Here is a 25,246-nt window from a genome sequence, read left to right as displayed (position 1 = left end):
AGTCCCCGACCAGTACCTGGGGTGGAGCCACTGATAGAGGTTGACTACAGGCCAATACTTTGGCCACCCGATGTGAAGAACTGACTCACTGGAAAAGACCCTGATGCTGGGAAAGACTGAAGGCAGGAGGAGAAGGGGACGGCAGAGGATGAGATGGTTGGATGGCATCACCAATGCGATGGACATGAGTTTGAGCAAGCTCTGGGAGTTGGTGATGGACAGGGAAGCCTGGTGTACTGCAGTCCATGGGGTCCCAGAGAGTCGGACATGACTGAGTGACTGAACTGAACTGAACTGAACAGGGTTCTCTGTTGAAAAAGGAGGGGCACTGGCCATAAGACTGTCTCTAGATTCAGGAGACGTGTCCTTGGAGGCTCCGGATTCCATGGACCTGTGGCCCTCTGAGTTGTTGTGAAATAGCTGCTAATTAAAAACACGACTCTGGCCTGGAGCTATCGATATGAAGTAGCAGCATGTAACGGTAATGTTCCCTCGGAAAAAACTGGTCGTTGCCATAGTGAGCTCTTTCTTGAGCTATTAATGAATAAACTAGTCATGGACTGCTTTTAAAATATTATTACAGAGACTTCCCTGGTGGCACACTGGGTAAAAATCCGCCTACCAGTGCAGGGGATACGGGTTCGATCCCGTATCGAATGTAGATTCAGGAAGATTCTACGTGCCAAGGAGCATCTAAGCCCACAAGACACAGCTACTGAGGCTGTGTGGTGCAACTACTGAAGCCCGCGTGCCTGGAGTCTGTGCTCAGCAACAAGAGAAGCCCCCACAGTGAGAAGCCTGTACACCGCGACAAAGAGAAGCCCCACTCACGGGGACTGTAGAACGCCCACGTGCAGCGATGGAGACTCACGAAGCCGAAAATAGAATTAATTAATCAATTCACAATACATTATTTTAAATAACGTGCTCTGCTCTGAGTGGTTGTCTCTGATTTCTGACTCTCCCCACCGCTGAGGACAGCCTGGAGGGGCCTTAGGCAGAAATCAGAGTCTTCCTCTCTAGGGGCTTAAGCCAAAGTTGAACCTGATCATCCCCAAGACCCTTTCAGCACAGCAATGAGCAACGCGATGGCCCAGTCAACACCCCGCCTCGCCCACCAGCAACAAACATGCATGGGGGTGGGGGGGGCAGCCTCAAAGCCTTGCCCCTCCCCAGGCCTTGCCTTTTGCTCCCCTTCCACCCCATCAGGCATCCACCCTGCCATGAGCGTGGTGTTTACCTTATGCTTTTTCTCCAGTTTAATGGCTTTCTGGGTGTCCTTCTGTTCCTGCACCCACAGCTGCTGGTACCGATGCTGCAGCAGATCAAAGAAGGGGGTGGAAGGCCTGTGGGGAAGAAGTCAGATGGGTTTGAGGTCTGGGAAGAGCCAGAGACCCCTCCTTCCCTGGAGGCTGCCTGCCTGACCATCAGGGCTGCGGGGAAGAGTGCCCTCCCCAAGGCTGTGAGAACCTCTTTCTGGCTTTCTGCAGCCATGGAAGAAATGGGTGCCTTCTGTAAATCATTCAACAAATGTTTACTGCCCACCAATCAAGTGCTGGGCCTTATATGGTGACAGACTCTATCCTCGGCCAGATTTAAGACAGACTCCTCAGACCCCTCCTTTCCATCAGGCCTTGTCCTTGGGACCTATCTTTGGCTGGATGAAGTCAGCCTTAGCAGAGAACCCTGCTAAGTCAGTCCCCCCACCCCTGATGTCTCATCACCTTGGCTTGCCTTTACCAAGAGTCCTGTTAAGGCAGTTTAGTAAGAATCCCCTACCTACCCTTGAAGTCTCCTCTTAGTAACTTGCCTTCCACTCTGCTCCTTGGGTAGAAATCCCCATTTGTGTTGTATTAAGAACTGAGCCCAGCTCTATCCTGAGGTCACTTTCCCCTTTGAAATAGTACTGAATAAAATCTGTCTTTATTGCCTTCAGCCTCTGCTCTGATTCTCTTTGACAGGGGTCTCCGGCCAAGGAGCACATACCCTGCGTGCAGCATTTTGCATACCCCACTCCTCACAACACTGTCAAGTGGGTTCTCTTAATACTATCACTCATCCTGCAGATGAGGGGGTCAGGTCCCAGAAGAGTGGGGGCAGGGCTGTGTGTGAGGCTCTCTCAAGGCAACCTAATAGGTGATGAGGGAAAGTACTTTCTAGAAGAACCAAAGCTAATAAGACGCAGGAGGAAGGACAGAATTGAGGGGAAGAGCATCATTACCTTGTGACTCCTAATGAAATAATGGATTTAGGTAATAAGTGATGATTAGGTAGACGGCTGGCAGGGAACTTCACAATGGATGGCTTAGGCTGCAGCGGCTGAACCGCAGGATCAATTTGTTCTTATTGTGATAAATGTGCAAAACATAAAATCTGCCCAAGCGATCAATCTCACCATCGCTGAAAGTGACAGACATGGGCCCAGGACTGCGTTTTATTTATTTATTTGGCTGTGCTGGGTCTTAGTTGCAGCATGTGGGGTCGTCATTGCATCACGTTGGAATCTTTTGAGGCAGCTTTCAGATTCTCTAGTTGTGGCCTGTGGGCTCAGTAGTCGCGGCAGGCGGGCTGCATTGCTCTGCAGCATGTGGGATCTTAATTCCCCGACCGGGGATCGAACCCCTGCCCCCTGCATTGGAAGTGCAGAGTTTTAACCACTGAACCTCCAGGGGAAACCCCCTGGCTTTGTGTTTTATATGGCCTGCACAGTGGTATTTAAAGTCTTGGAAATTGTTGTCGGCCCTTAAAAATTAGGAAATTTTACATTAAAAAAAAAAAACCCCAGCTTTCCCAGATTGTCCTGAAGATGTATATGTTCTGATCACATAGGTCTGCCTTCCTATGTGGCAACAGTTGGCTGGAGCTGAGTATCAGGTGTCATTTAGCCCAAGTCCCCTCCCTTCCCTACTGCACTCCACTGCCTGCTGGGCCCCTCCAAGCATTGGATTTTGTGGCCCCAGAAACAGACATAGAGCTAGACTGGACCCTAAACACCCACCCCCAGCTCTCCCACCCTCCAGGCGGACTTCTCTGGGACCGGGCTGACCTGGGACTCCTTTTGAGTGGCGCTTCCTCGGCTTTGAAATGCCACTCGAGCTCAGAGGTCTCTTTCCAGAGTAGCCTGCAGAGCGTCTACAAACAGGGGCTCTTTGTTTTCTGGTTCCTTTACCCCTGCGGCGACTTTTATTACTTAATTATTACACACCCCATGCTTCTGAGCAGCCTAATTTATAGCCGTGCTTTCTAATGACACAAGATGCGTAATCTCACAAGATCTACCCCAAGAGGCCTTTCACAACAGAAAAGCTATCTTTCCAGCAGCCTCCACTGCCCACAGCACCGCAAACCCACCCCCACGGCCCTCCCACAGCCTCGCTGACCGTCTTTGTGTCCTGTTTCGGCCAGCGGTTCTTATTGCTGGAAAGAGGCAGGGGCAGGGCGCTCGGAACAGGAGAAGAGCTGACAAAGCTTGTAAGTTACAACAGCCCAGTCCTGACTGCCTGGTGGAGGTCCAGAAGGTTTTGCCCATTTTTGTTCTGGCTCGTTCAATCGGATCACAACGGGGAGAGGCTTGTTGGACATGGCGAAAACCCAGGATGTAAATTGTATCACGTCATCTCTTGCTTAAAATGCCCTCGGCAGCCTCCCATTTCTTAGACTCAATCTAGATTCCTTGCCGGAACCTGGTAAAGCCTCCCCTCCCCGAACTCCTCTCAGACCCTCAGCAGCTCCTTTGCCTACAGGTCTCAGCTTTTGGGTCACCTCCTCAGAGGGCTTGCCCCTGACCGGTCCATCTTCCAATGGCCCTTGCCTGGTGCCCTCCCCTACAGAAGCCCTCTTGTGTATTCGTCACTAGTCTATAACTGCTCTCGACCATCGAATACCAATGACAGCGGGAATGATTTGCTCTCAATAATTATGCATTGTTGAAAAGGAGGGGGCGAGAAGGAGGGAATTAGTCAGAGAAAGAAAGATTAGGTGAACATTTTAGGAAATAAACTTTTAATAAGTCAGGGTAGTGTAAATCAAGCTATATGTGAGTTGTAATAAAATTGAGAGTAAATTGATGGAAATTATAATCCAGGGAAGGAAAGATAGTCTTCCTAACAAATGGCAGTGGAACAACTGGACACCATGGACAAAACCAAAGAAAAACCTCTTGGCCCAAGTCTCATACTTTATACAAGAAGTAACTCAAAATGGAGCATACAGTTAAATGTGAAACCATGAAACTTTTTGAAGAAAACATAGGAGACGCTCTTTGGGACCTAGGGCTAGGCTAGGTGATGCGTTTAGGTTTGACACCAAAAGCATGATCCAGGAAAGAAAAAAAAAAGATAAATTGAACTTCCTCTAAATTAAGAACTTTTGCTCGTTGAAAGAGCCTCTTGAGAATATGACAAGGTAAACCATCACTAGGAGAAAATATTTGCAAACCGTGTATCTGACAAAGGACTCCTATCTCGACTGTATATAAAACTCTCAAAATTGAACAATAAAACAAAATGAAAACAAACAAATGAGTGTATTAGAAAAAGGACAAAACACGAAGAGACAGAGGGTATATGGATGGCAAATAAGTACAGGAAAAAATAGTAACATCCTTCGCCATTGGAGAAATGTAAATTGAGAGCCTGATGACATGTCACCGCACACCTGTTAGTGCAACTAAAGTAAGGAACGTGTAGTGACAGAGGGGCTTCCCTGGTGGCTCAGAGGGTAAAGAATCCGCCTGCAGTGCAGGAGACCTGGGTTTGATCCCTGGATCAGGAAGGTCCCCTGGAGAAAGGAATGGCGACCCACTCCAGTGTTCTCGCCTGGGAAATCCCGTGGACAGAGCAGCCCAGTGGGCTACGATGCACGGGGTTGCAAAGCGTCGGACGTAACTGAGCAACTAACCACAGTGACAATGCTCAGTGCTGGCAAGGACACGGAGAAACTAAACCTCTCACACACTGTTGGAGAGAAGATAACGTGGCACAGTCGCTCTGGGAAATGGTTTGCTAGTTTCTTGAAAAACTAAACCTACACTTACCGTAGGAGCCCAGCAGTTGTACTCCTGGGCATTTATTCCTGAAAAATGGAAACTTAGGTGTCTACACAGACATCTATACACCCATGTTCATAGCTGGAATACTTGTAATATCCCCAAACTGGGAACAATCCAAACACCCTTCAGTGGATGAATAAACGGTGGTCCATCCATACCGTGGAATATCATTCAATAGTAAAAAAGGAAAGGACGATTGTTACAGCAACAGCTTGGATGATGTCGAGGCTGTTATGCTCATGGAAGAAGGCCAGTTGCATAAGGTCACATACGGTATGATTTCATGTACACACCTCTCCTGGAGTGTCCCAGGGATCAGGGAATGGTGGGGACAGGGGTCACTACACAGGTGCGTGAAGGGGTGTCTTGCAGGTGATAGAACAGTTCTGTATCTCGATTTGTAACACAAATCTACACATGTGATACAATGCATGGACGCCAGATACGCAGACACAAACTGCAAGTAAAACTGGTGGAATCTGAATGAAATCTGTATATTGTATCAGGGCCAGTTTTTTAGGCTTTTTTTTTTTTAATTTTTTTTCAGATGTAATGAATTTGGCTGTGTCGGGCCTTAGACTCTTCACTGCGTCGTGCAGGAGCTCTCGTGGTGCCCGGACTCTCCAGTTGTGGCACACGGGCTCAGGGCTGCGTGGGCTCAGCAGTTGTGGCACATCGGCTTAGTTGCCTTGCGGCACGTGGGCCCTTAGTTCCCAGGCCAGGAATCGAACCTGTGTCCTCAGCATCGAAAGGCGGATTCTTCACCATTGGGCCATCAGGGAAGTCCCAGGTTTTTAGCTTTGATATTGCACTATAGTTACATAGGATTTTATCATAGGGGATAACAGGGTGAAGAGTAAACAGGATCTCTCTGTACTATTTTTACAACTTCCTGTGGCTTTATAATTATTTCCAAGTAAAATATTTTCTCAAAATGCAATCAAGCATGCATGAACTAGCTTTCCAACTTTATAGAAAAAACACTACAATATTACTGTCATGCAAAGAGGTGATCAAAGAGTTTGGAGCCAAAAAAATGCAGGAAAAATGAATATAAGGTGTGGCAGGAAATTAATTTTTAAAAAATGTGTTATTTTTCTGGATTTTGTGGCTTATGATATTTGTCAGCTTATTTAAAATTTTAATTTGTTCTGATTCTTTTTCTCGTTCTAATTAAGTATTCAATTTTATGCCTAAATTTGTATTCAGGATTTTGAACTTTGTTTTTCTTAGAGAACCCTCAAATATGAATAAGTTCCTGGTCCCATGAAACATGGAGCTGCCCTTGTGTGAAGGTAAAATGTTTCTTTTTATTATAAGACAGTATTAGGTATAACTTCATGCTAATAATGTGAAACCAAAACAAAATAGGTGATTTATCTAGGAAAATATAAAAGATCAAAGTTGACTGAAGTGCATATATAAAACGTTAGTAGAGCCACGGGTAACAGACCAAGGTATGTTCACATGTGTGACCTCCTAGCCTTGCTGAGAACAGTATTCCAGGGCTTTCCAGAAGTTTTTATAAAAAAGCTTCCCACATCATGCTATGATCCCAAATCAAGAGAAGGAAAATGTCTTGGTCAGTATCACTTAGAAGGGCAAATGAAAGACTGCTCAAGGGTGTGATGAATTTAGGGTTCTGGGATTGACATATATACACTGCTGGGTATAAAATAGACAACCTACTGTATAACACAGGGAACCCGTTTAGCTCTGTGGTGACCTAAATGGAAAGGAAACCCAAGAAAGAGGGGATATATGTATGTGCGTGCTATGTCACATCAGTCATGTCTGACTCTTTGCAACCCTATGGACTGTAGCACACCAGCTCCTCTGTCCATGGGATTCTCCAGGCAAGATCACTGGAGTGGGTTGCCAAGCCATCCTCCAGGGGATCTTCCCGACTCAGGGATCGAACCTGAGTCTCCTTCAGCTCCTGCATTGCCAGTGGATTCTTTACCACTGAACCACCAGGAAAGCCAGGATATATGTATAGGTATAGCTGATTCATTTTGCTATCAGCTAGCAACTAACACAACAGTGTAAAGCAGCTACACTCCAACTTAAAAAAAAAGGAACCTAAAGAAATGAAATAAAGTTATGCTTGAAAACTAAAAAAAAAAGAGAACGAATACTAAGTGAAATATTACTAGAACAAATCGGGCAATGTACTAATACCAGAAGGCCCTCCTGTAACGCACTCCACCCATGCTGGAAACGAGGAGTGGGGAGCCAAGGAGGGGTCCCAGAGGGCAGCTCACCCCCTGCCCCTTCCCGCTGAGCCTCCAAGGCAGGGAGGAAAGAGACTGTCCTCCCAGTGCAGCTGGAAGTTGCGATGCGAGGATTACACTAGGCCGGACGTATTAACCAGTGCACTGAGCTGGCCTTTTGTGATTGCAAGTGAGCAGAAAAGCCACGGATGGCCTGAGACTTCGCTCAGAAAAGGGGCTGGGAAAGCAGCTAACCCTCAGAGCAGCTGTGAACAAGGCAAGGACGCTCACGTTCCGAAGCCCCTTGCCCCTCCCACTTGTGCACATTTATCAGGAAATATTATGAAGCTGCTAGAAAGAATGAAGTGGCCATGCGAGTAATGACTCAGGAAGATCTCCAAGACGTAGGTCAAGTATAAAGGAAGAAGCTGGGGAGAAAGAGCCATACTTGTGTAAGTGCATCGACGCAGGCGTGAAGGATGGTGAAGGACCGGAAGGAAGGCCGCAGAGGATGGTGCTGGGGGAGGGGGCAGACATGGTGGGCGGGGCAAGGGGCTCCTCCCCTCCAGTCTACTTACTGGTTTTATGTGACTCTTGAAAAGTGAAAGTGAAGTCGCTCAGTTGTGTCCGGCTCTTTGCGACCCCATGGACTGTAGTCCACCAGGCTCCTCTATCCATGGGATTTTCCAGGCGGAGTACTGGAGTGGGTTGCCATTTCCTTCTCCAGGGGATCTTCCCAACCCAGGGGTGGAACCCAGGTCTCCCGCAGTGTAGGTAGACACTTTACCATCTGAGCCACCTTGTGACTCTTATGCAACAAGTAAAGCAAAACAAGAAACCCACATCTGAGAGGTCATGGGACTCGGCCAGGGCCACGGTCAGTGACAGGGTGATGAATCTGGGTCAGAATCGGTGTCAGGATGCAAGCTCCTCCCCCTCCACCTCCCCCACCATGCACAGCTCTGCCAACATCACACCGGAACTAGCCAGGCAGTTTGCTTTTTGCCTCTTTCATCATAATCAGATGGGGGTGGCCGGGCCTTCTGGGCCCCACTGTTTGAAGCTAAGTTTCAGCGTTTTCCTGTGTACTTGGCTGTTGCAGGATGCATCTTTTTTTTTTTTTGCATTAAAAAAAAATCAGTTGATTTATTTTTGGTTGCTCTGGGTCGTTGTTGCTGCACGTGGGCTCTCTCTAGTTGCGGGAGCGGGGGCTGCTCTTTATTGAGGGGCAAGAGCTTCTGATTGCTTTGGACTCTCTTGTTGAGAAGCACGGGCTTCAGCAGTTGCATCACCTGGGCTCAGTCGCTGGGGTGCACGGGCTTAGTTGCTCCATGGCATATGGAATCTTCCCAGACTAGGGATCAAACCTGTGTCTCCTGCATTGCCAGGCAGACTCCTATCCACTGTACCACCGGGAGAGTCCAGGACAGATGCACCTTTAGGAGCCATTTCTCTTACTTTCTTCCACAACTATTTGTTTTTTTTCTTTTTCTGCTACATTAAAACATGTTCAGGGTTGTCTTTTTTGTTTTAAAATAAACGTAGTTCTTTACAATAAAAAAGACGTTTTTTCCACCCCAGAATAAATGATTTTTGCCAGAGGCCGAGAGCCCCTGTGGTCACAATTACAGCTAGCCAAACTGCAGCTGTCTTTTGAGGAGCTGGAAGGGGTTCACTCAGAAGATCTCAATTATTTATCCTCACTAAATGAGATGGGAAAGGTGGGAGTGGGGAAGCTGAAGCCCAGAGAGGTCAAATGGCTGGCCCAGGGTCACACAGCACACTCAGTAGCCTAGCCTGGATCCCCACCCACACCCACACCCACACCCCTCAGGCTACACTGTCTTCAGCCAAGGGAATGCAAACCCACTTCCAAACAGGCTCATGGGGCTGCCGGCTAGCTGACTGCAGATAGAGGCCAAATCCAGAGGCCTGGCTACACTCTGGCCAGGACCCCAGACCCTCCCCTCCACATAGGAACTGAGGCCTTTCCAACCACATGAGTCTGACGCTGTCTCCCTCAGCACCTGACCTGGCTTCTCTTTGCCCTTTGGTGTTGGGCACAGTCTTCCAAGGTCCTGGCCTTGGGCTGCCATCTCTGTACCCATGTCCCCCCAGGAGCCTCCCCACCTTCCCCTGGTCACTCCGTCCCATCCTTCAGGTATCGGTCTCAATGAGATGCCCCACCCCTACCCCCAAGTCCCTCCCCAAGACCTCCCTTAGCATTGTCAACTTCGCCTTCCTAGTTGCTCTTTGCACTTGGGAGAGGTTTTTGTTTGTTTGTTTTTAATATTTTCAGTGATCAACGGATGGATTCAGTGTCTTCCTTTCTGATTAAGCTCTGAGCCCCACGTGGCAGGGACTGTGGCTGGATTGTTCACTGTGCATCCAGGCCGGGACAGTCTGCACTTTGTAAAAATGCTGAATGGCCCCAGAAGCCTTTAAAGACTATCTTCCTGAGATACTGACCTCCTCAATGCCCAGGAGGGAGGTCTGTGGCAGAAATGAGCTTTCCCTTGGGCAGCCCAGTGACAACACAGGGGTGGCCTGAGTCCTACAGAAGGGGTTCAGGCTCTGAGGCCCCACCATGGACCTCTTTATTCCTCTCCCCCTCTGTCTCGGGTGCTCAGGTGTTGAAACTGGCATGTCAGAGTGAATCCTGGCTCTGGAATGGGGCAGCAATGGCAGTTCCTCCCCACCCCCCAAGAATAGAGGGTGCAGTCGGTGGGGGGTGATACAGGGGAAGAGGCCCTGTCCCAGGGATGAATTAGGGGGCCCATGAAGCAGAAGATGAGGCTGAACATGGGTCCTCTGAGAGCCCAGTCAACCAGGAAAACCTGGGGCCCTCAGACCCGTTCATAATGAATCTTGAGAAGCACGCTCAAAAGTGATTCAGTCTTCCATGTGGTGACTCAAAAAAACAGTCACAACTAAAAAGCTGAGCGTTATGTTTTATTTGGTGGGAACTTGTAGGACTTCAAGTCCGGGAGACAGCATCTCAAGTAACCCTGAGAGAACTGCTCCTAAGAGGCAAGGGGAGGAGCCAGGTCATATAGAAGTTTTTAAAGGGCAGGTAGTCTGAACATCAAATGGTTATTTTAACTAAAGGAAATAGATATCTCAAGTTAAGGAATTTTGTGCTTTTCTATGTATGGGAAGATGCAAGAGTCTGGGCTCGATGAAGGCATTCCTTTCATATGCATCTCAGCTCTCTGGGGCCAGCACCCTGCATTTTTCATATCCTGAGCTTCCCTGAGGCTCACCATAGGGAGTGGCTGTGGTCTGATGGCGGGCAGATGGCAGGTACGCTTCTCCTTTCTGAGTGCCCTTGGGGCTCAGGGGCTCGTATAGGAGCTGCAATCGCTGATGACTGTGACATCCTTGTTTACTGATACAGCAGGAAATACTTCATTTCTCACATGTGATGCTGGAAGGGTTCCCCCAGTGTACTGGAGGCTTGGGGATGGAGGTTGGGGGCACTTAGAGGCAATTTGGAGCCCGGAGAGAGAAAAGAAGCAGGCTGGCCATGAATAAGCATTTGTGGAGAGGCCAGAAGGAATCAGAACAGGTCCACACCAGCGCTGGGGAGCTTGGTCAGGGCAGGGGTCCTCTTGGAGGTGGGGGAAGGGACTGGACACAAAGGGGCATGGTGGGGGGCCGGTTCTGGGATGATGGAAACATGCTATGGCTTCACTGGGTGCCCAGCTGTATAAATTTGTCAAGATTCATCAGATTAAACATGGACCACATCATTATCTGTAAATTGTACCTCATTAAAGTTGGTGCAAAGAACTGACTCATTGGAAAAGACCCTGAGGGTGGGAAAGATTGAAGGCAGGAGGAGAAGGGGACAACAGAGGATGAGATGGTTGGATGGCATCACCGATTCGATGGACATGAGTTTGAGCAAAATCTGGGAGAGAGTGAAGGACAGGGAAGCTTGGTGTGCTGCAGTCCATGGGGTTGCAAGGAGTTGGACACAACTGAGCAATGGCACCCCACTCCAGTACTCTTGCCTGGAAAATCCCATGGATGGAGGAGCCTGGTGGGCTGCAGTCTGTGGGGTCGCTAAGAGTTGGACACGACTGAGGGACTTCACTTTCACTTTTCACTTTCGGGCACTGGAGAAGGAAATGGCAACCCACTCCAGTGTTCTTGCCTGGAGAATCCCAGGGACAGGGAGCCTGGTGGGCTGCCGTCTATGGGGTCGCACAGAATTGGACACGGCTGAAGCAACTTAGCAGCAGCAGCAGCAGCAGAGCAACTGAACTGAACTGAAAAGTTGTTGGAATCTTCCCTGGTGGCTCAGATGGTAAAGAATCTGCCTGCAGTGCAGGAGACCCTGGTTTAGTCCCTGGGTTGAGAAGATCCCCTGGAGAAGAGAATGGTGACCCACTGCTTTATCCTTGCCTAGAGAATTCCATGGATAGAATTCCATGTAGTCTGACAGGCTATAGTCCACAGGGTCACAAAGAGTCGGACAAGACTGAGTGACTAACACTTTCACTTTCAAAATTGTTTTAAAAGCAAAAACTAAGAAGACTGAGGAAGTAGGAGTCATCACAGAAAGTCTTTGCCATAACACTAGGGAGCTACGGATGGTTTGTGAGCGAGGGGAGAGCATGGTGAGAGTCACACTTTGGAGCAGTTGCCAGGGCTGGCGGAGTGAATTAGTGGAAGGGAATAGGATTTGAGGATCCAAGGCCATTTCAGGGGCAGGAAAGATAGAGCAGGAGGGTTACACACCTTAACGAATGAGACCTCGACCCTGTGCTCACTTACTCGCGTGTCCATCCATCCACCTGGCGCACCCAGGAGCATTAACCAGCTCCTCGTGATGGGCCAGGCTCTGTGAGATGTGGGGACGTGCTCTCTGCACCCTGGGGTTTCGGGGCCTGCCTCAGAAGGGCTGAGATCCACCACTGCTCACACTTCTGTCTGCTTCCTGTATCCTTAAGACAATATCTCTAGAAACAGATACTAATACCCTCTTTTCACAGAGGACAAGTCTGAGGCCCAGAGAAGTTCACTGTCTTGCCCAAGACCACGCAGCCACTGGGTGATATGTTGCATTTGCCCGGGAGGTCCGTGAGCGTATCCACCCTGCAGCTCTTTCCCCCTGCAGAGCTGAGAGCTAATCGCCAGTGTACACATGGCCGAAGCTCAGAGGGGAGAACAGTTAATTGAGCAAGGGCGTGGAACACCGAGGGCTTCCCAGGTGGCGCTAGTGGTAAAGAACCTGCCTGCCAATGCAGGAGACATAAGAGATGAGGGTTTGATCCCTGGGTCAGGAAGATCCCCTGGAGAAGGAAATGGCAAGCCACTCCAGTATTCTTGCCTGGAGAATCTCATGGACAGAGGGAGCCTGGCAGGGTACAATCTTTAGGGTCTCAAAGAGTCAGACACAACTAAAGAAACGTAGCACGCACGAACATGGAACCAGGAAAGTCTCCTCTGAGCTTTTCGGTGGGTCTTTGGGGATGAACAGGAGGTGATTGGGTGGAGAAATGAGTAGGATACTCCAGACAGAGGGCTCGGTGTGAACAAAGACAAGGGATCGGGCCTGGCTGGCACTGTGCCTCGCAGCCCTCGAGTGGCCTGATGGGCATCGGAGAGTAACAGGCATTCAAAACTGCCTCCCGGTTTTTAATGAGCACTTCCTACACCAAGCCCGCTGGCTGCACTTGCAACTGCAGTCCCCCTGCCTCTTCCATAACCTTGAAAGGGAGGGTTAACACGCCTGCCTTCAGGTGTGGAAAATGACATGCAGAGAAATCAAGCGACTGGCCCAAGGTTTGCTCACAGACACAGGGCAGCCGGTGGGCGAAGCCAGCATCCCATCTGGATTCCCCGGCTCTGAAGACCCCGGGGTTGTGATAGTTAGGCTCCGAGTGATCCGTGCCAGCGAGGGCACCGCGAAGGGCTTCAACAAATTATTTGCTGATGACCTGGCAGGACCCTCTCGGAAAAGATCCTCGCCACCCTGGCGTTCCCGCTGACAACAAAACCGTGTCAAAACTCAGTCTGGTCGAGCGGAAAATGGGGAATAAAATGAAATGAAATCAGCAGCTACTCGGGGTAGGGAGAAACCTCAAATTAGTTGCATCCGGCCCATCTTCAGCTACTACTTTGCGATTGATAACCCCCAGACCAGGGGTTGATCTCCCGTGGCGGCACCGAGGGACGAGCAAGGGGAATGGAAATTATCATTTGCAAACATTAGACTGACACTTTGTGCGTGGGGGGGCAGAGAGGGCTGACAGTTCTGATTTGCCGCCGTGGCTTCTCTCTGCCGAGGAGGCTCTAGTGGATTAGAGGGGGCCCCTTTCATGGCAAACCCATCTTCATCTTTGCTGCTCATTAAAACTTTGTGGAGCTGGAGAAGTTGGCGGAAGGGAGGAAGCTGTAGGAAGCTTCTGAGGGACACGAGGTACACATTTGTTGAAAGGTGTTTGAGAAGGGAGCCTTGGGTCTGACAAACCGGATTTTAGTGCGGCTCTCCGTTCACAGCGGGCTAAAATAATTGGTCATCAGTGACTACTAATTCGGTTTAGTAGCCAGAGGCAATTTTTTTCTTCCTGGAAAATCAATGACAGCACGGAGGTCTGTTCAACGTGATTCCGCTCAAGACGGGTCCTTATTTGGCGCTTGATGCTTCTTCCAGTGGAGACAGCTATTTTGTTAAAATAAAATTAAAATCCATCTCTAATGTGCCAGCGGTCTGCTGCTCCCAGGGGTGGGCAAGAAGAGGCCCTGGCCCCGGTCCCGACACAGCCCCGGGGACTCGGGAGTAGATGGTGGCTTCTGGAGTGGGCCGCACATTCTTGGCCGTGTGTGAAGTTCGGAACACGCTATGGACCATTGGAGGGTCTGGTTTTGGAGGAGGGGAGAGGCTGAGGGGCTGGGCATCTCTCAGCAGCTCTAAGTCAAAACCCAGCCCGCTAGGGACAGCCAACCATGGCACCATCTGAGGAGGCTCAAATTCTGTCCCATCTCCACATTGGATGCGTTCTCGGACAGCACCGGGCAGTGAGGGCACTCCCTTCTCGGCCTCACCTGAGGCTTCCTGAATGGGCCCATCTGTGTGGGCAGGTGCCTCAGGGACCATGACTGGGTACTTGCCTGGTGCCTAAAGGGTGCCACTGTTTCTTGTAATAAGGGATTCTGGTTAACATGGCTCACAGGCTACCAAAGCACAGCTAAAGCCTTTTCCTTTCTTTCTTTTTTTTTTTTTTTTTGCAATTGAAAAATTTTTTAAGGTCATTGGAGATTCACATGCAATTGTTAAGAAATAATACAGAGAGGGAGAGGGGGAAGATACGCAGAGAAGCCTCTGTATCCCTGACCCCGCTTCCCCCAGTGGTGACATCTGGTAAAACTAAAGAATGGAGTCAAAACCAGGATGCTGACAGTGGATAATTCACCCATCTTCCCCCTCATGGATCGCAGCCTTGTGGTGAAGGGGCTTGCGTAACTCAATGAAGCTATGAGCCATGCTGTGCAGGACCAGTCCTAGTGAAGAGTTCTGACAAAAAGTGGTCCACTGGAGAAGGGAATGGCAACCCACTCCAGTATTCTTGCCTGGAGAGGACCCCATGGACAGTACGAAGGGCAAATTAACTCATACTCACTGGTGTATTTGCTTGTGTACAATTTCAATCATGTGCAGGTCTATGGACTCACCACCACAGTCAAAATACAAAACGGCTCCTTCACCTCAAGGATGCTCACTGTTATGCTTTTATAACATCACCCATGTTCCTCCTGCGCTGCACCCACGGGCCTAGGATGTTTTCTTTCCATCCTTACGAGAACACTACCAGTGGACTTTCCTGGTTGTCCAGTGGCTAAGAATCCACATTCCCAATGCAGGGAGCCCAGGTTTGATCCCTGGTCAGGGAACTAGATCCCACGTGCCACAACTAAAGATCCCGCATCCCGTAACTAAAGCCCAGTGCAGCCAAATGAATGAATGAATAAAAAGAACCCTAGCAGATAGGAACTACTATTATGTCATTTTATTGATAAAGAAACTGATCGATACAGAACTATCGATACTGCTATTGAACTATCAATAAACCATTCAATGAGGGCTTCCCTGGTGGCTCAGTGATAAAGAACCCACCTGCCAATGCAGAAGACACAGGTTTGATCTCTGGTCTGATCTCACATGCCGCAGAGCAACTAAGCCCGTGCCACAGATACTGAACCTGTGTGCTCCAGAGCCCAGCAACGGGAACTACTGAACCCCGTGTGCCCTACAGCCTGGGTTCCACAGCAAGAGAAGTCACTGCAACGAGAAGCCTGTGCACCACAGCAAGAGGGTAACCCCCACTTGCCACAACTGGAGAGAAGCCCGCTCAGCAACGAAGACTTCGCACAGCCAAAAATAAATAAATAAATAATCCATTAAAAAGAAAGCTTAGTGAGATGAAAAACTTGCTTGGGATCAATATCAGGCAATACTGCACTATGTGATTGCAAATAGATAGCCCATGATGTGATCACTCACCTAGATCTAGCCAGACATCTTGGAGTGTGAAGTCAAGTGGGCCTTAGGAAGCCTCACTACGGACAAAGCTAGTGGAGGTGATGGAATTCCAGTTGAGCTATTTCAAATCCTAAAAGATGATGCTGTTAAAATGCTGCACTCAATATGCCAGCAAATTTGAAAAAACTCAGCAGTGGCCACAGGACTGGAAAAGGTCAGTTTTCATTCCAATCCCAAAGAAGGGCAATGCCAAAGAATGTCTGAACTACCGCACAATTGCAACTCACTTCACATGTTAGCAAAGTAGTGCTCAAAAGTCTCCAAGCCAGACTTCAACACTGTGTGAACCGAGAACTTCCAGATGTTCAAGCTGGATTTAGAAAAGGCAGAGGAATCAGAGATCAAATTGCCAACATCTGTTGGATCATAGAAAAAGCAAGAGAATTCCAGAAAAACATCTCCTTATGCTTCATTGACTATGCCAAAGCCTTCGATGGTGTGGATCACAACAAACTGTGGAAAATTCTTAAAAATATGGGAATAGCAGACCACTCTACCTGCCTCCTGGGAAACCCATATGCAGGTCAAGGAGCAACAATTAGAACCGGACAAGAAACAACAGACAGGTTCCAAATTGGGAAAGGAGTATGTCAAACCTGTATATTGTCATCCTGCATATTTAACTTATATGCAGAGTGCATCATGTGAAATGCTGGACTGGATGAAGCACAAGCTGGAATCAAGATTGCCAGGAGGAATATCAATAATCTCAGATATGCAGATGACACCACCCTTAAGGCAGAAAGTGAAGAGGAACTAAAGAATCTCTTGACGAAGGTGAAAGAGGAGAGTTAAAAAGATGGCTTAAAACTCAACATTCAAAAAACTAAGATCATGGATCTGGTCCCATCACTTCATGGCAAATAGATGGGGAAACAATGGAAACAGGGACAGACCTAATTTTCTTCGGATCCAAAATCACTACAGATGGTGACTGCAACCGTGAAATTAAAAGATGCTTACTCCATGGACTTCCCTGGTGGCTCAGACAGTAAAGCGTCTGCCTACAACGCGGGAGACCAGGTTTCAATCCCTGGGTGGGGAAGATCCCCTGGAGAAGCAAATGGCAACCCACTCCAGTATTCTTGCCTGGAAAATCCCATGGACGGAGGAGCCTGGTAGGCTACGGTCCATGGGGTCACAAAGAGTCAGACACGACTGAGCGACTTCACTTTTCACTACTCCTTGGAAGAAAAGCTATGACAACCTAGACAGCATATTAAAAAGCAGAGACATTACTTTGCTGACAAAGGTCCGTCTAGTCAAGCTATGGTTTTTCCAGTAGTCATGTGTGGATGTGAGAGTTGGAAGGCTGAGCGCTGATGAACTGATGCTCTTGAACTGTGGTGTTGGAGAAGACTTGAGAGTCCCTTGGACTGCAAGGAGATCAAACCAGTCAATCCTAAAGGAAATCAACTCTGAATATTCATTGGAAGGACTGATGCTGAAGCAGAAACTCCAATCCTTTGGCCACCTGATACAAACAGCCAACTCATTGGAAAAGATCCTGATGCTGGGAAAGATTGAAGGTGGGAGGAGAAGGGGACAACAGAGGATGAGATGGCTGGATGGCCTCACTGACTCAATGGATATGAGTTTGAGCAAAGTCTGAGAGATGGTGAAGGACAGGGGTCCCTGGTGTGCTGCAGTCCGCGGGGTCACAGAGTCGGACACGACTGAGCGACTGAACAACAACAGACATGTCTGGCCTGCAGACATGCTTAGTTTGGTCTGTCACATTTAAAAATTCTTGTTACCGATATATGCATTTTTAAGCCAGAAGGAAAAGCTCACATTAAAATTGCAGTGTCTGGCTTTCCTTAAGGAGGCATCAGATCATCTGGTAACACAGGACTCACATTCTCAACTGTCAGTAACTAGCTGGAGTTTGACGCAGTCCCCACCACTCCCTATTGCCTTAACACAGGGCCGGCTTTGCCCTTGGGCCTGCTAGGCCTCTGCAGGCCTGTGATGGTGTAGCCCCAGCTCCACGCCTCTTAAATAACAAAATTGCTTGGTATTTCCCTATCTTTCCAAGAGACCAAAGAACTTACTGATGAACTTGCACCATTGTTCTGACACAGCAGGAGGTAGAATTGGTCCCACTTAACAGATGGGGAAATGGAGGCCCACGGAGATGGTAAATAATGAGCTCAAGGTCAATGAGGGAGCAGGAGAGCTGTGTTGAGTCCAGGCTTCAGGCTTTGAGGCCAGCTGTTCATCCTCTTTCCGCCTTCATCTCTGCTCCCACCATAAAGGGGGTGCTGGGAGGGGCGGGCTGGGAAAAGAGAGGAAACCCCCTAGAGGAGGAAGGGGATGATGATGCCTCTAGAGGGAAACAAGGGCCAACTTGCTCATTGGCCCAAGAGGATGGTGCCTGGGCCCCAGGACACTCCTAGAGACTCATCAAAAATGTTCTAATTCCTTTTAAAATCAGAAGGGGAAAATAAAAGTAACACAGCCTGGGTTATATTCATCTTTATACCAACACATCCATAAAAAACTTTAAATTATTATTATTTTTTTAATGGATGAAGGGACTCATGAAGGTAAGAGTCCCCAAAGCCCTTAGAAGTCCTGCCCTAGAGCCAGAAGCTGCATTTAATACTGTTTTTCCTCCCCTCTGGCTTCCCAGGTGGCTCAGTGGTAAAGAATCTGCCTGCCAATGCAGGAGACGTGGGCCGGATTCCCGGGTCGGGAACAGCCCTTGGAGAAGAAAATGGCAACCCACTCCAGCGTTCTTGCCTGGGAAATCCCGTGGACAGAGGAGCCCAGCGGGCTACAGTCCATGGGGTCGCGAAGAGTCGGACACGACTAAGCGACTAAATAACTCCTCTCTCACCCTGCTGAGGTCAGAGAGTCTCTGTCTTGTGGATAAATAGGAATCACCCAGAAAGCTTATTGACAGAAGAGCAATGCCTGGGTCCCACCATCAGAGAGTCTGGCTCGCCAGGCCTGGGCCGGGACCCAGGCCTCCGCACTGTTCCCGGGGTGAACGCCCTGCCCCCTGTGGGATGCTGGCCATGTGGCCCCTGGCACTCTTTGGGGGGTCTACTGCTCTAAGCCTCTTCCTTGCAGAGGCCCCTCCAGCCTAGTGGCCACCAGCACCTTGCCTGGGGTGGGCTAGCCGGCCCCTCTGGTCCCAAGGGACGCCTGCAGCCTCTTTGTCCCCTCTTACCCCTGCCGCCTTTTTCTTAATTGTCCCCGCTTGGCCTGCGGGCCTGTCTTTTCTAACTAGCCTGGAGGAAGGGGCGGTAATTGAGGAGCAGCCTCTCTCCCTGGCAGGACTCTTAGAGCTAATTAGAGGAGAGGACCTCTGGGCTGGCAGTTATTTTTTAATTGTTTGTGGGTCCAACGTAAAAGCTAATGACAGAGGAGGGAGGCTTAGTTAGCAGCACACTCCTGACTTCTAAATTTGTCTAAGAGGTCATTTGCAATTTGTTAACATTTTTCACAAGGGTGAATTCAATTAGCAGTCCCCTCACCGGTGCTCAGCAGAGTGACAGGATTGGCAGAGAAGCTGGACCGGGCTTCCAGGAAGCTTCTCCCAGCCTTGAGCGCCTGAGCTGGAAACTCGGGGGCTCTCCCCACACCCTGCCCCCAACACCGCACACCCCGCTCCTGACCCAGCCGGCTGTGACTTAAGCCCTCCTGGAGAGAAAAGGCTCAACACAGCTGAATGGCGGAAGTAGCCTCTAGACCAGGGGTCCCCAGACTCCAGGATCTGGTGCCTGATGATCTGCGGTGGAGTCGATGGAATAATAATAGGAATAAAGGTGTGCAATCAAGGTAATACACCTGAATCATCCCCAAAACATCCCCCTGACCCCACAATCAGTCCCTGGAACAACTGTCCTCCACAAAAGAGATCCCTGGTGCCAGAAAAGGCTGGGGACCGCCAAGCTAGACTCCTGGGGAATCTGTGTGCAGGAGGATCTTGGCATCTGGGGAAACAGGTGAGCCCCAGATGGAATCCCCGCCAGGGAGTATGAGGCTGGTAGTGAGAGCACAGGCAGAAAGATCAGGCCTGATAGGGACAAAATAGATGATTAAATAGCTAATCCCACTAGGGAACTGTAAATAGAAAAATGTAGGAGACCCCTGTAAGTTAATGATCCCTCAAGAAAGCAGGGTTGCTTAACCACAAAGCCAGGCAGGCTTGCTTAGCATCAAAACCACGCAACAGAGGCACCAGACCTGCTCCTAAACAATAAGAGTGCTGGTGTGAGACCTGCATCCTGCCCAGTGAGCTCAGTGAATTAGTAACCCCTCAAACACGTTCTTTGGCTCCTAAGACATGTTCTTTGCAGCATGCCCCTCAAACAGTAAAACAATAGTAGAAAAAAAAGGCCTACAACCTGCCCAACGGTATCATCAGGATAATGCCCCCCCCTCAAAAAAAACAGGCTCTGCGCACATAGAAAACAATCCTTTATGGGGAGGTGACTTTTCAAAATGAAAGACTCTCACTGTATGTACCGAGACCTGAAAATATTTTTTCCAAATTGCTGTGATAGTCATGGCCTGACCGTCTAGGGAACGGCGAGTAAACTTCCCTGACTTACCTGGAGGAGGAGCTGATGATGGAAATGTACATGTACTCAAGAAAGACAAAGAAGGTCTTCTCCCCCTCCCCACTTTTCCTTTGATTAGAAAACTGCGGCCCACTTAGTTAAGTTCTCAGGGCACGGGCATTTCTCACCCACTCTCTTGGAAGCCTCACAGGCATCCTGCTCTAATGAATCACTTCTTATCTACTTTGCTTTCGCTGAATTCTTCTCTGCACTGAGACATTAAGGGCTAGGGTACCGGAGCTCTTTGGAGCCCCTGAAATGACACCAATCGGTTTCAGATCCACTGGGGTCTCTGTGTAAGCTGAGGGTGTCCCGCTTCGGTGTGGAAACTCTGCTGGTGGACCATGACCCCAAAGAATTCCGCATTTCCTCATCATCATGGGAGAAGTGAGAAGCAAGCTGGGTGTCAAGTGGTGGGAAAGGGATGAGCCCACCGTGGGTGATTTGGACAGGGACCCGGGGACTTACGCAAACATGCAGAGTGAAAAAGCAAGTCACCATGCAACGAGATTTTAATGGTTTGCGTGCCTATGTGCTGAGTCACTTCAGTCGAGTCCGACTCTCTTTGTGAGCCTGTGGACTACAACCCGCCAGGCTCTTCTGTCCATGGGATTCTCTAGGCAAGGATACTGGAGCGAGTTGCCATTTCCTTCTGCAGGGGATCTTTCCGACCCAGGAACGGAACCTGCGTCTCTTACGTCCCCTGCACTGGCAGGTGGGTTCTTTCCTACTAGCACCACCTTGAAACCATACTAAATAATATGCATTATTTATGAACATTTAAGGGTATAACAAATATGTGAACTCCTGGGAGGAAAGCCTGTTCCAGCCTCAGGATAGTCCTCAGGGGACAGAGGGAAGAGTGTGGAATTAGGAGAGTTGAGGAGGGGCTTCCACTTATGTTTGCTTTATTTTATTTCTTTAATAATGATAATAATAGTAAAGGTTCAGGGACTTTCATGTTGGACCTGCTTTTCAATTAAAGGGACTCGGGTTCAATCCCCAGTTGAGGAACTAAGATCCCACATGCCTTGGGGCAACTAAGCCAGAGCCGGTGTGCTCTGAAGTCTGAGCGCCACAACTAGAGAAGTCTGCACGCCAGGACGAAGAGCCCGCGTGCTGCAATGAAGAGCCAGTGCAGCCAATAATAATAATAATAATAAAGATCAGAAGCAAAAATGACCAAGTGGGGCATTTGTTAACTTTGAGCGTGGAGTCATGGCAGTGAGTTATGTAGCTTCTGAATTTCTCTATTTCTTTTTTTGGAGAACTTCCTCAAAAACACAAAAGAAAAAGTTGGCAGAAATAGATGTCTGATTGTTAGGAAAGCATTTACACCCATCATATTTTGGCTGATTCCAACTCTTGACTGATTACAAAGCACTTTTATATTTTTAATTGAAACATAATCTGGATGTAGCAAGATGCCAGGGGAAGCCATTATAAAATAATAACGTTGAAGGTGGTTTTCTCAAAGTAAAAGTGTTAGTCACTCAGTCATATCCAACTCTTTGTGACCCCCATGGACTGTAGCCTGCCAAGCTCCTCTGTCCATGGGATTCTCCAGGTAACAATACTGGAGCGGGCTACCAGTCCCTATTTCTACAGGGAGTGCTCCAGACCCAGAGATCGAACTTGCGTCTCCTGCATCGCAGGCGGATTCTTTAACCATCTGAGCCACCAGTTTTTCTCAAAAGCCAGTATCTAAAATGCAGACCTTTCTGACTTTGTGTTAAGATGCTTTGGTGATCATAGTGGGTTGAGTGGTGGGTGGACCCCCCAAAATATATGTCCTAATTCTAAGTCCCAGAACCCAGGAATGTGACCTTATTTGGAAAAGGAGTCTTTGAAGAGGTCATTCATTAAGGACCTTGAGATCAGACCACCAGGCTTGCCTTGGGTGAGGCCTGTATCGCCTGACAAGTGTTTCTATTTGAGACAAAAGAGAAGAAGATACAGACGCACAGAAGGCGGCCACGTGAGCAGAGATTGGTGAGAAGCAGCCAGAAGCCGAGGACACTGGCACCACCAGGAGCTGGAAGAAACGAAGAAGGGTCTGCCCTAGAGCCTTCGGAGGGAGTGCAGCCCTGCGACACCCCGACTTTGGACTTCTGGGCTCCACATTAAAAAAGAATACATTTCACATGTTTCAAGCCAGTGAGTTTGTGGTCATTGTTACAGAGACCCAGAAATAACAGCTGAAGCTCAGGGCCCGGCAAGTCATGCCCAGGAAAGGGTTGGTTGTCCCCTGAGCTCTCCAGCCTGAGAATATTGGCTGTTCGAAAAATCAGGGATGGATCACCATCATGCCATCAAGCTGTCTATTCTTTTTTAAATATTGGCATTTGGGGATTTCCCTGGTGGTCCAATGGCTAAGACTCTGTGCTCCCAATGCAGGGGGCCTGGGTTCAATCCCTCGTCAGGTAACCAGATCCCACATGGCTCAACTAAAGATTCTGTATGCCACAACTAAGACTCCTGTGTAGTCAAATAAATATTTTTTTAAAGAAATATTGGCATTGTGCCTTATTTATTTATTTGGCTGCATCAGGTCCAGTTGCAGGTATGCGGGATCTTCAGTTGCAGCATGTGGGATCTAATTCTTGGGCTTTGGTTCCAGCAAGGACAGGAATGATGCGCAGGTCTTAAGGCCTGGTTCTTGCTGTGGCCCAGGCGGTGCTGGCTGGCTCCCCCACAGTACCAGCTTCTCCACACCTGTGTCGAGGGAACACCGTGCCATGGGAGGGGCAGAGCAGCTGCCCCCCAGCCACCCCTCTAATTACGTCAAGGCTGGAGGCGTGCAGAGGTGAGGACGTGGGACCCTCCGCCAGGCCGGGCACCGAGCCCACTTCCCACGCTTCACCCACCGACCTGGGAGGGTGAGGCCCGGCTCTGGAAAAATCAAAGCAGGAGCCGAAGCCTGTGAGTTGCGACTGGGGAGGCCCCGAGGGGGAGCAGCCCGGCCTCGTTAGCGCTGACCCCGGCATTGAGCCGCTCCTGATGGATGGGGCTTGGGCGGGACAGGCCCCTGGGGGATGGCGGTCCTATCCATTATGGGCCCATCAGTGCCTCCCGGAGCCCTCTCTGCTCTGGATACTGGGAGCCTCGGGCCAGGAATAAATCTTTGGGCCGCAGGAGAGACGAGAGGGGAAAAAAGGCAAAGCATGAAAAATGTCTCCTTCGGGCTCTGGCAACAAAGCCGCCTTGGAGGAAGGAGCAAGTGAGCGGGAGTTTGGGGAGATGGGAGGCCATGGAGCAGGAGGAGTCTGGCAGGGGTTCCCCCTAGAGGCTGGCCTTCCAGGAGAGGAGGAGGGACAGAGTGCGATCCTCAGATCACAAGGTCCCGGGCTATCGCTGCCCACCTGGGCCCCTCTTTAGCAGAACTCCCTCCAGGTCAGGCCCAGGGAAGCAGGCTGGTTCTGAGCAGGAGGCACCCCTGTCGGGTCCAGTGTGGGGTGTCCCTGGCCCCAGGCAGGCTGTGATGAGCCAGCCAACACTTCCACCTACTGTGAGAATCTTTTCCAGCCGCTGAGTGTACAGGTCCTGGAGTGAACACTCACCACCTGCGGAGGGACACAACCTCCCCCTCCACGCCTTAGTTCCTCGTAGGTGAATGGAGGTGCTGGGTTTCAGTGAGGATGAACTAAGTTATTCTGCGGAAAGCAAGTGGTCCTCGGCCTTGGCTGTTGTTCAGAGACACCATCCTGCTGTGAGGACTCCCCTCCATGCCCAGAGGGCTGCCTCTGCCTCCTGGAAGAATTCAGCCCGCTGCAGACATGGACTGCGGCTCGGAAGGAAAACGTGGCGCAAATCCTGCCACAGCCACTGACCGGCCGTGTGGCCTTGGACAAGTGAGTCTCTTGGCCTCAGTTTCCACATCTGTAAAATGGGGACAACGGTCCAAACTTGACAGAATTGTGAGGATTTAATGAGATGATGCATGTAAAGCACTCAACATTATATCCATCGGCTGCTCAGCGAGGGCTCTGCAAATGTTAGCCACTGGGACTGCCCCCCGGACACACATACATGTGCTGGTCCTCGCTTTATTTTCTGAAACCCCTGAGAGCAAAGCCCCTCCACTGTCCTCATAGCAGGGCCTCAGGCTATTGAGAACCGTCTAAGTCTTTCCTCATGCAGCTGGGGAAGACCATTTCCTGCCATGTTCTCTGACACAGTGACCTCCTTGCCCTTGTCCCAGGCTGATGTCTCCTGTCTGGATGCTCCGCTGGTTATGGGCCTTCCCCTGAATCTGTGATGGCTCATATTTTAAAATGATGCCAGAAGAGTGACCTGAGTGGCAGAAGAGAATAGGAAGGTCACCTCCCTCATTCTGGACCTGCTACCTCTATTAATGTGGCCAAGAAACACATTTGGTCTTTGAGGATGCATCATTGCAATGTGGATTCATAACATCCACCATAGGGGAAGACAGCAGAGTCTGCTAAATCAGGGGTTTCCAAACTCTGGGATCTAATGCTTGATGATCTGATAAAATAATAATAGAAATAAAGTACACAATAAATGTAATTTGTCTGAATCATCCTGAAACCATCCCCTACACCCCAGTCCCTGGAAAAATGATCTTCCACAAAACCTGTCCCTGGTGCCAAAATTTTGGGGACCACTGTTGGCTAAATGATAAAGGAATCTCTGGTTTTACCATCTCATCTCTGCATCTCAAATCAACTTCCTCCTCACTGTGAATAATGTCTCAAAGCCTTAAAAGGCCCTGGACCGCATTTCTCCAGCAAATATTAACTGAGTGCCTACTATGTTCCAGGCTCCGATGATAGAGTGGTGGACAAAACTGACAAGGTCCATGGCCTCCAGGACCTGAGCAGCCGATGAAGAAGCA

At 49.4% G+C, this 25,246-nt stretch overlaps 1 protein-coding gene across 2 annotated transcripts in view; it reads right to left on the bottom strand.

The window, feature by feature from the left end:
• The window catches only part of CFAP77 (cilia and flagella associated protein 77), a 150,469-nt gene that overhangs the window by 26,990 nt on the left and 98,233 nt on the right, over nt 1-25,246 (bottom strand). For both annotated transcript variants that reach the window (XM_055541484.1, XM_055541485.1), the window contains exon 4: nt 1,241-1,346. In XM_055541484.1, coding sequence (XP_055397459.1) covers nt 1,241-1,346 — 106 coding nt within the window. The remainder of the gene's footprint in view (nt 1-1,240; nt 1,347-25,246) is intronic.

The sequence above is a fragment of the Bubalus kerabau genome, chromosome 11, assembly GCF_029407905.1.
Source record: "Bubalus kerabau isolate K-KA32 ecotype Philippines breed swamp buffalo chromosome 11, PCC_UOA_SB_1v2, whole genome shotgun sequence".
NCBI classification, from domain to species: Eukaryota; Metazoa; Chordata; class Mammalia; order Artiodactyla; family Bovidae; genus Bubalus; species Bubalus kerabau.
The sequence above is the reverse complement of the archived record's forward strand: the minus strand, read 5'-3'. Positions and strand labels throughout refer to the sequence as shown.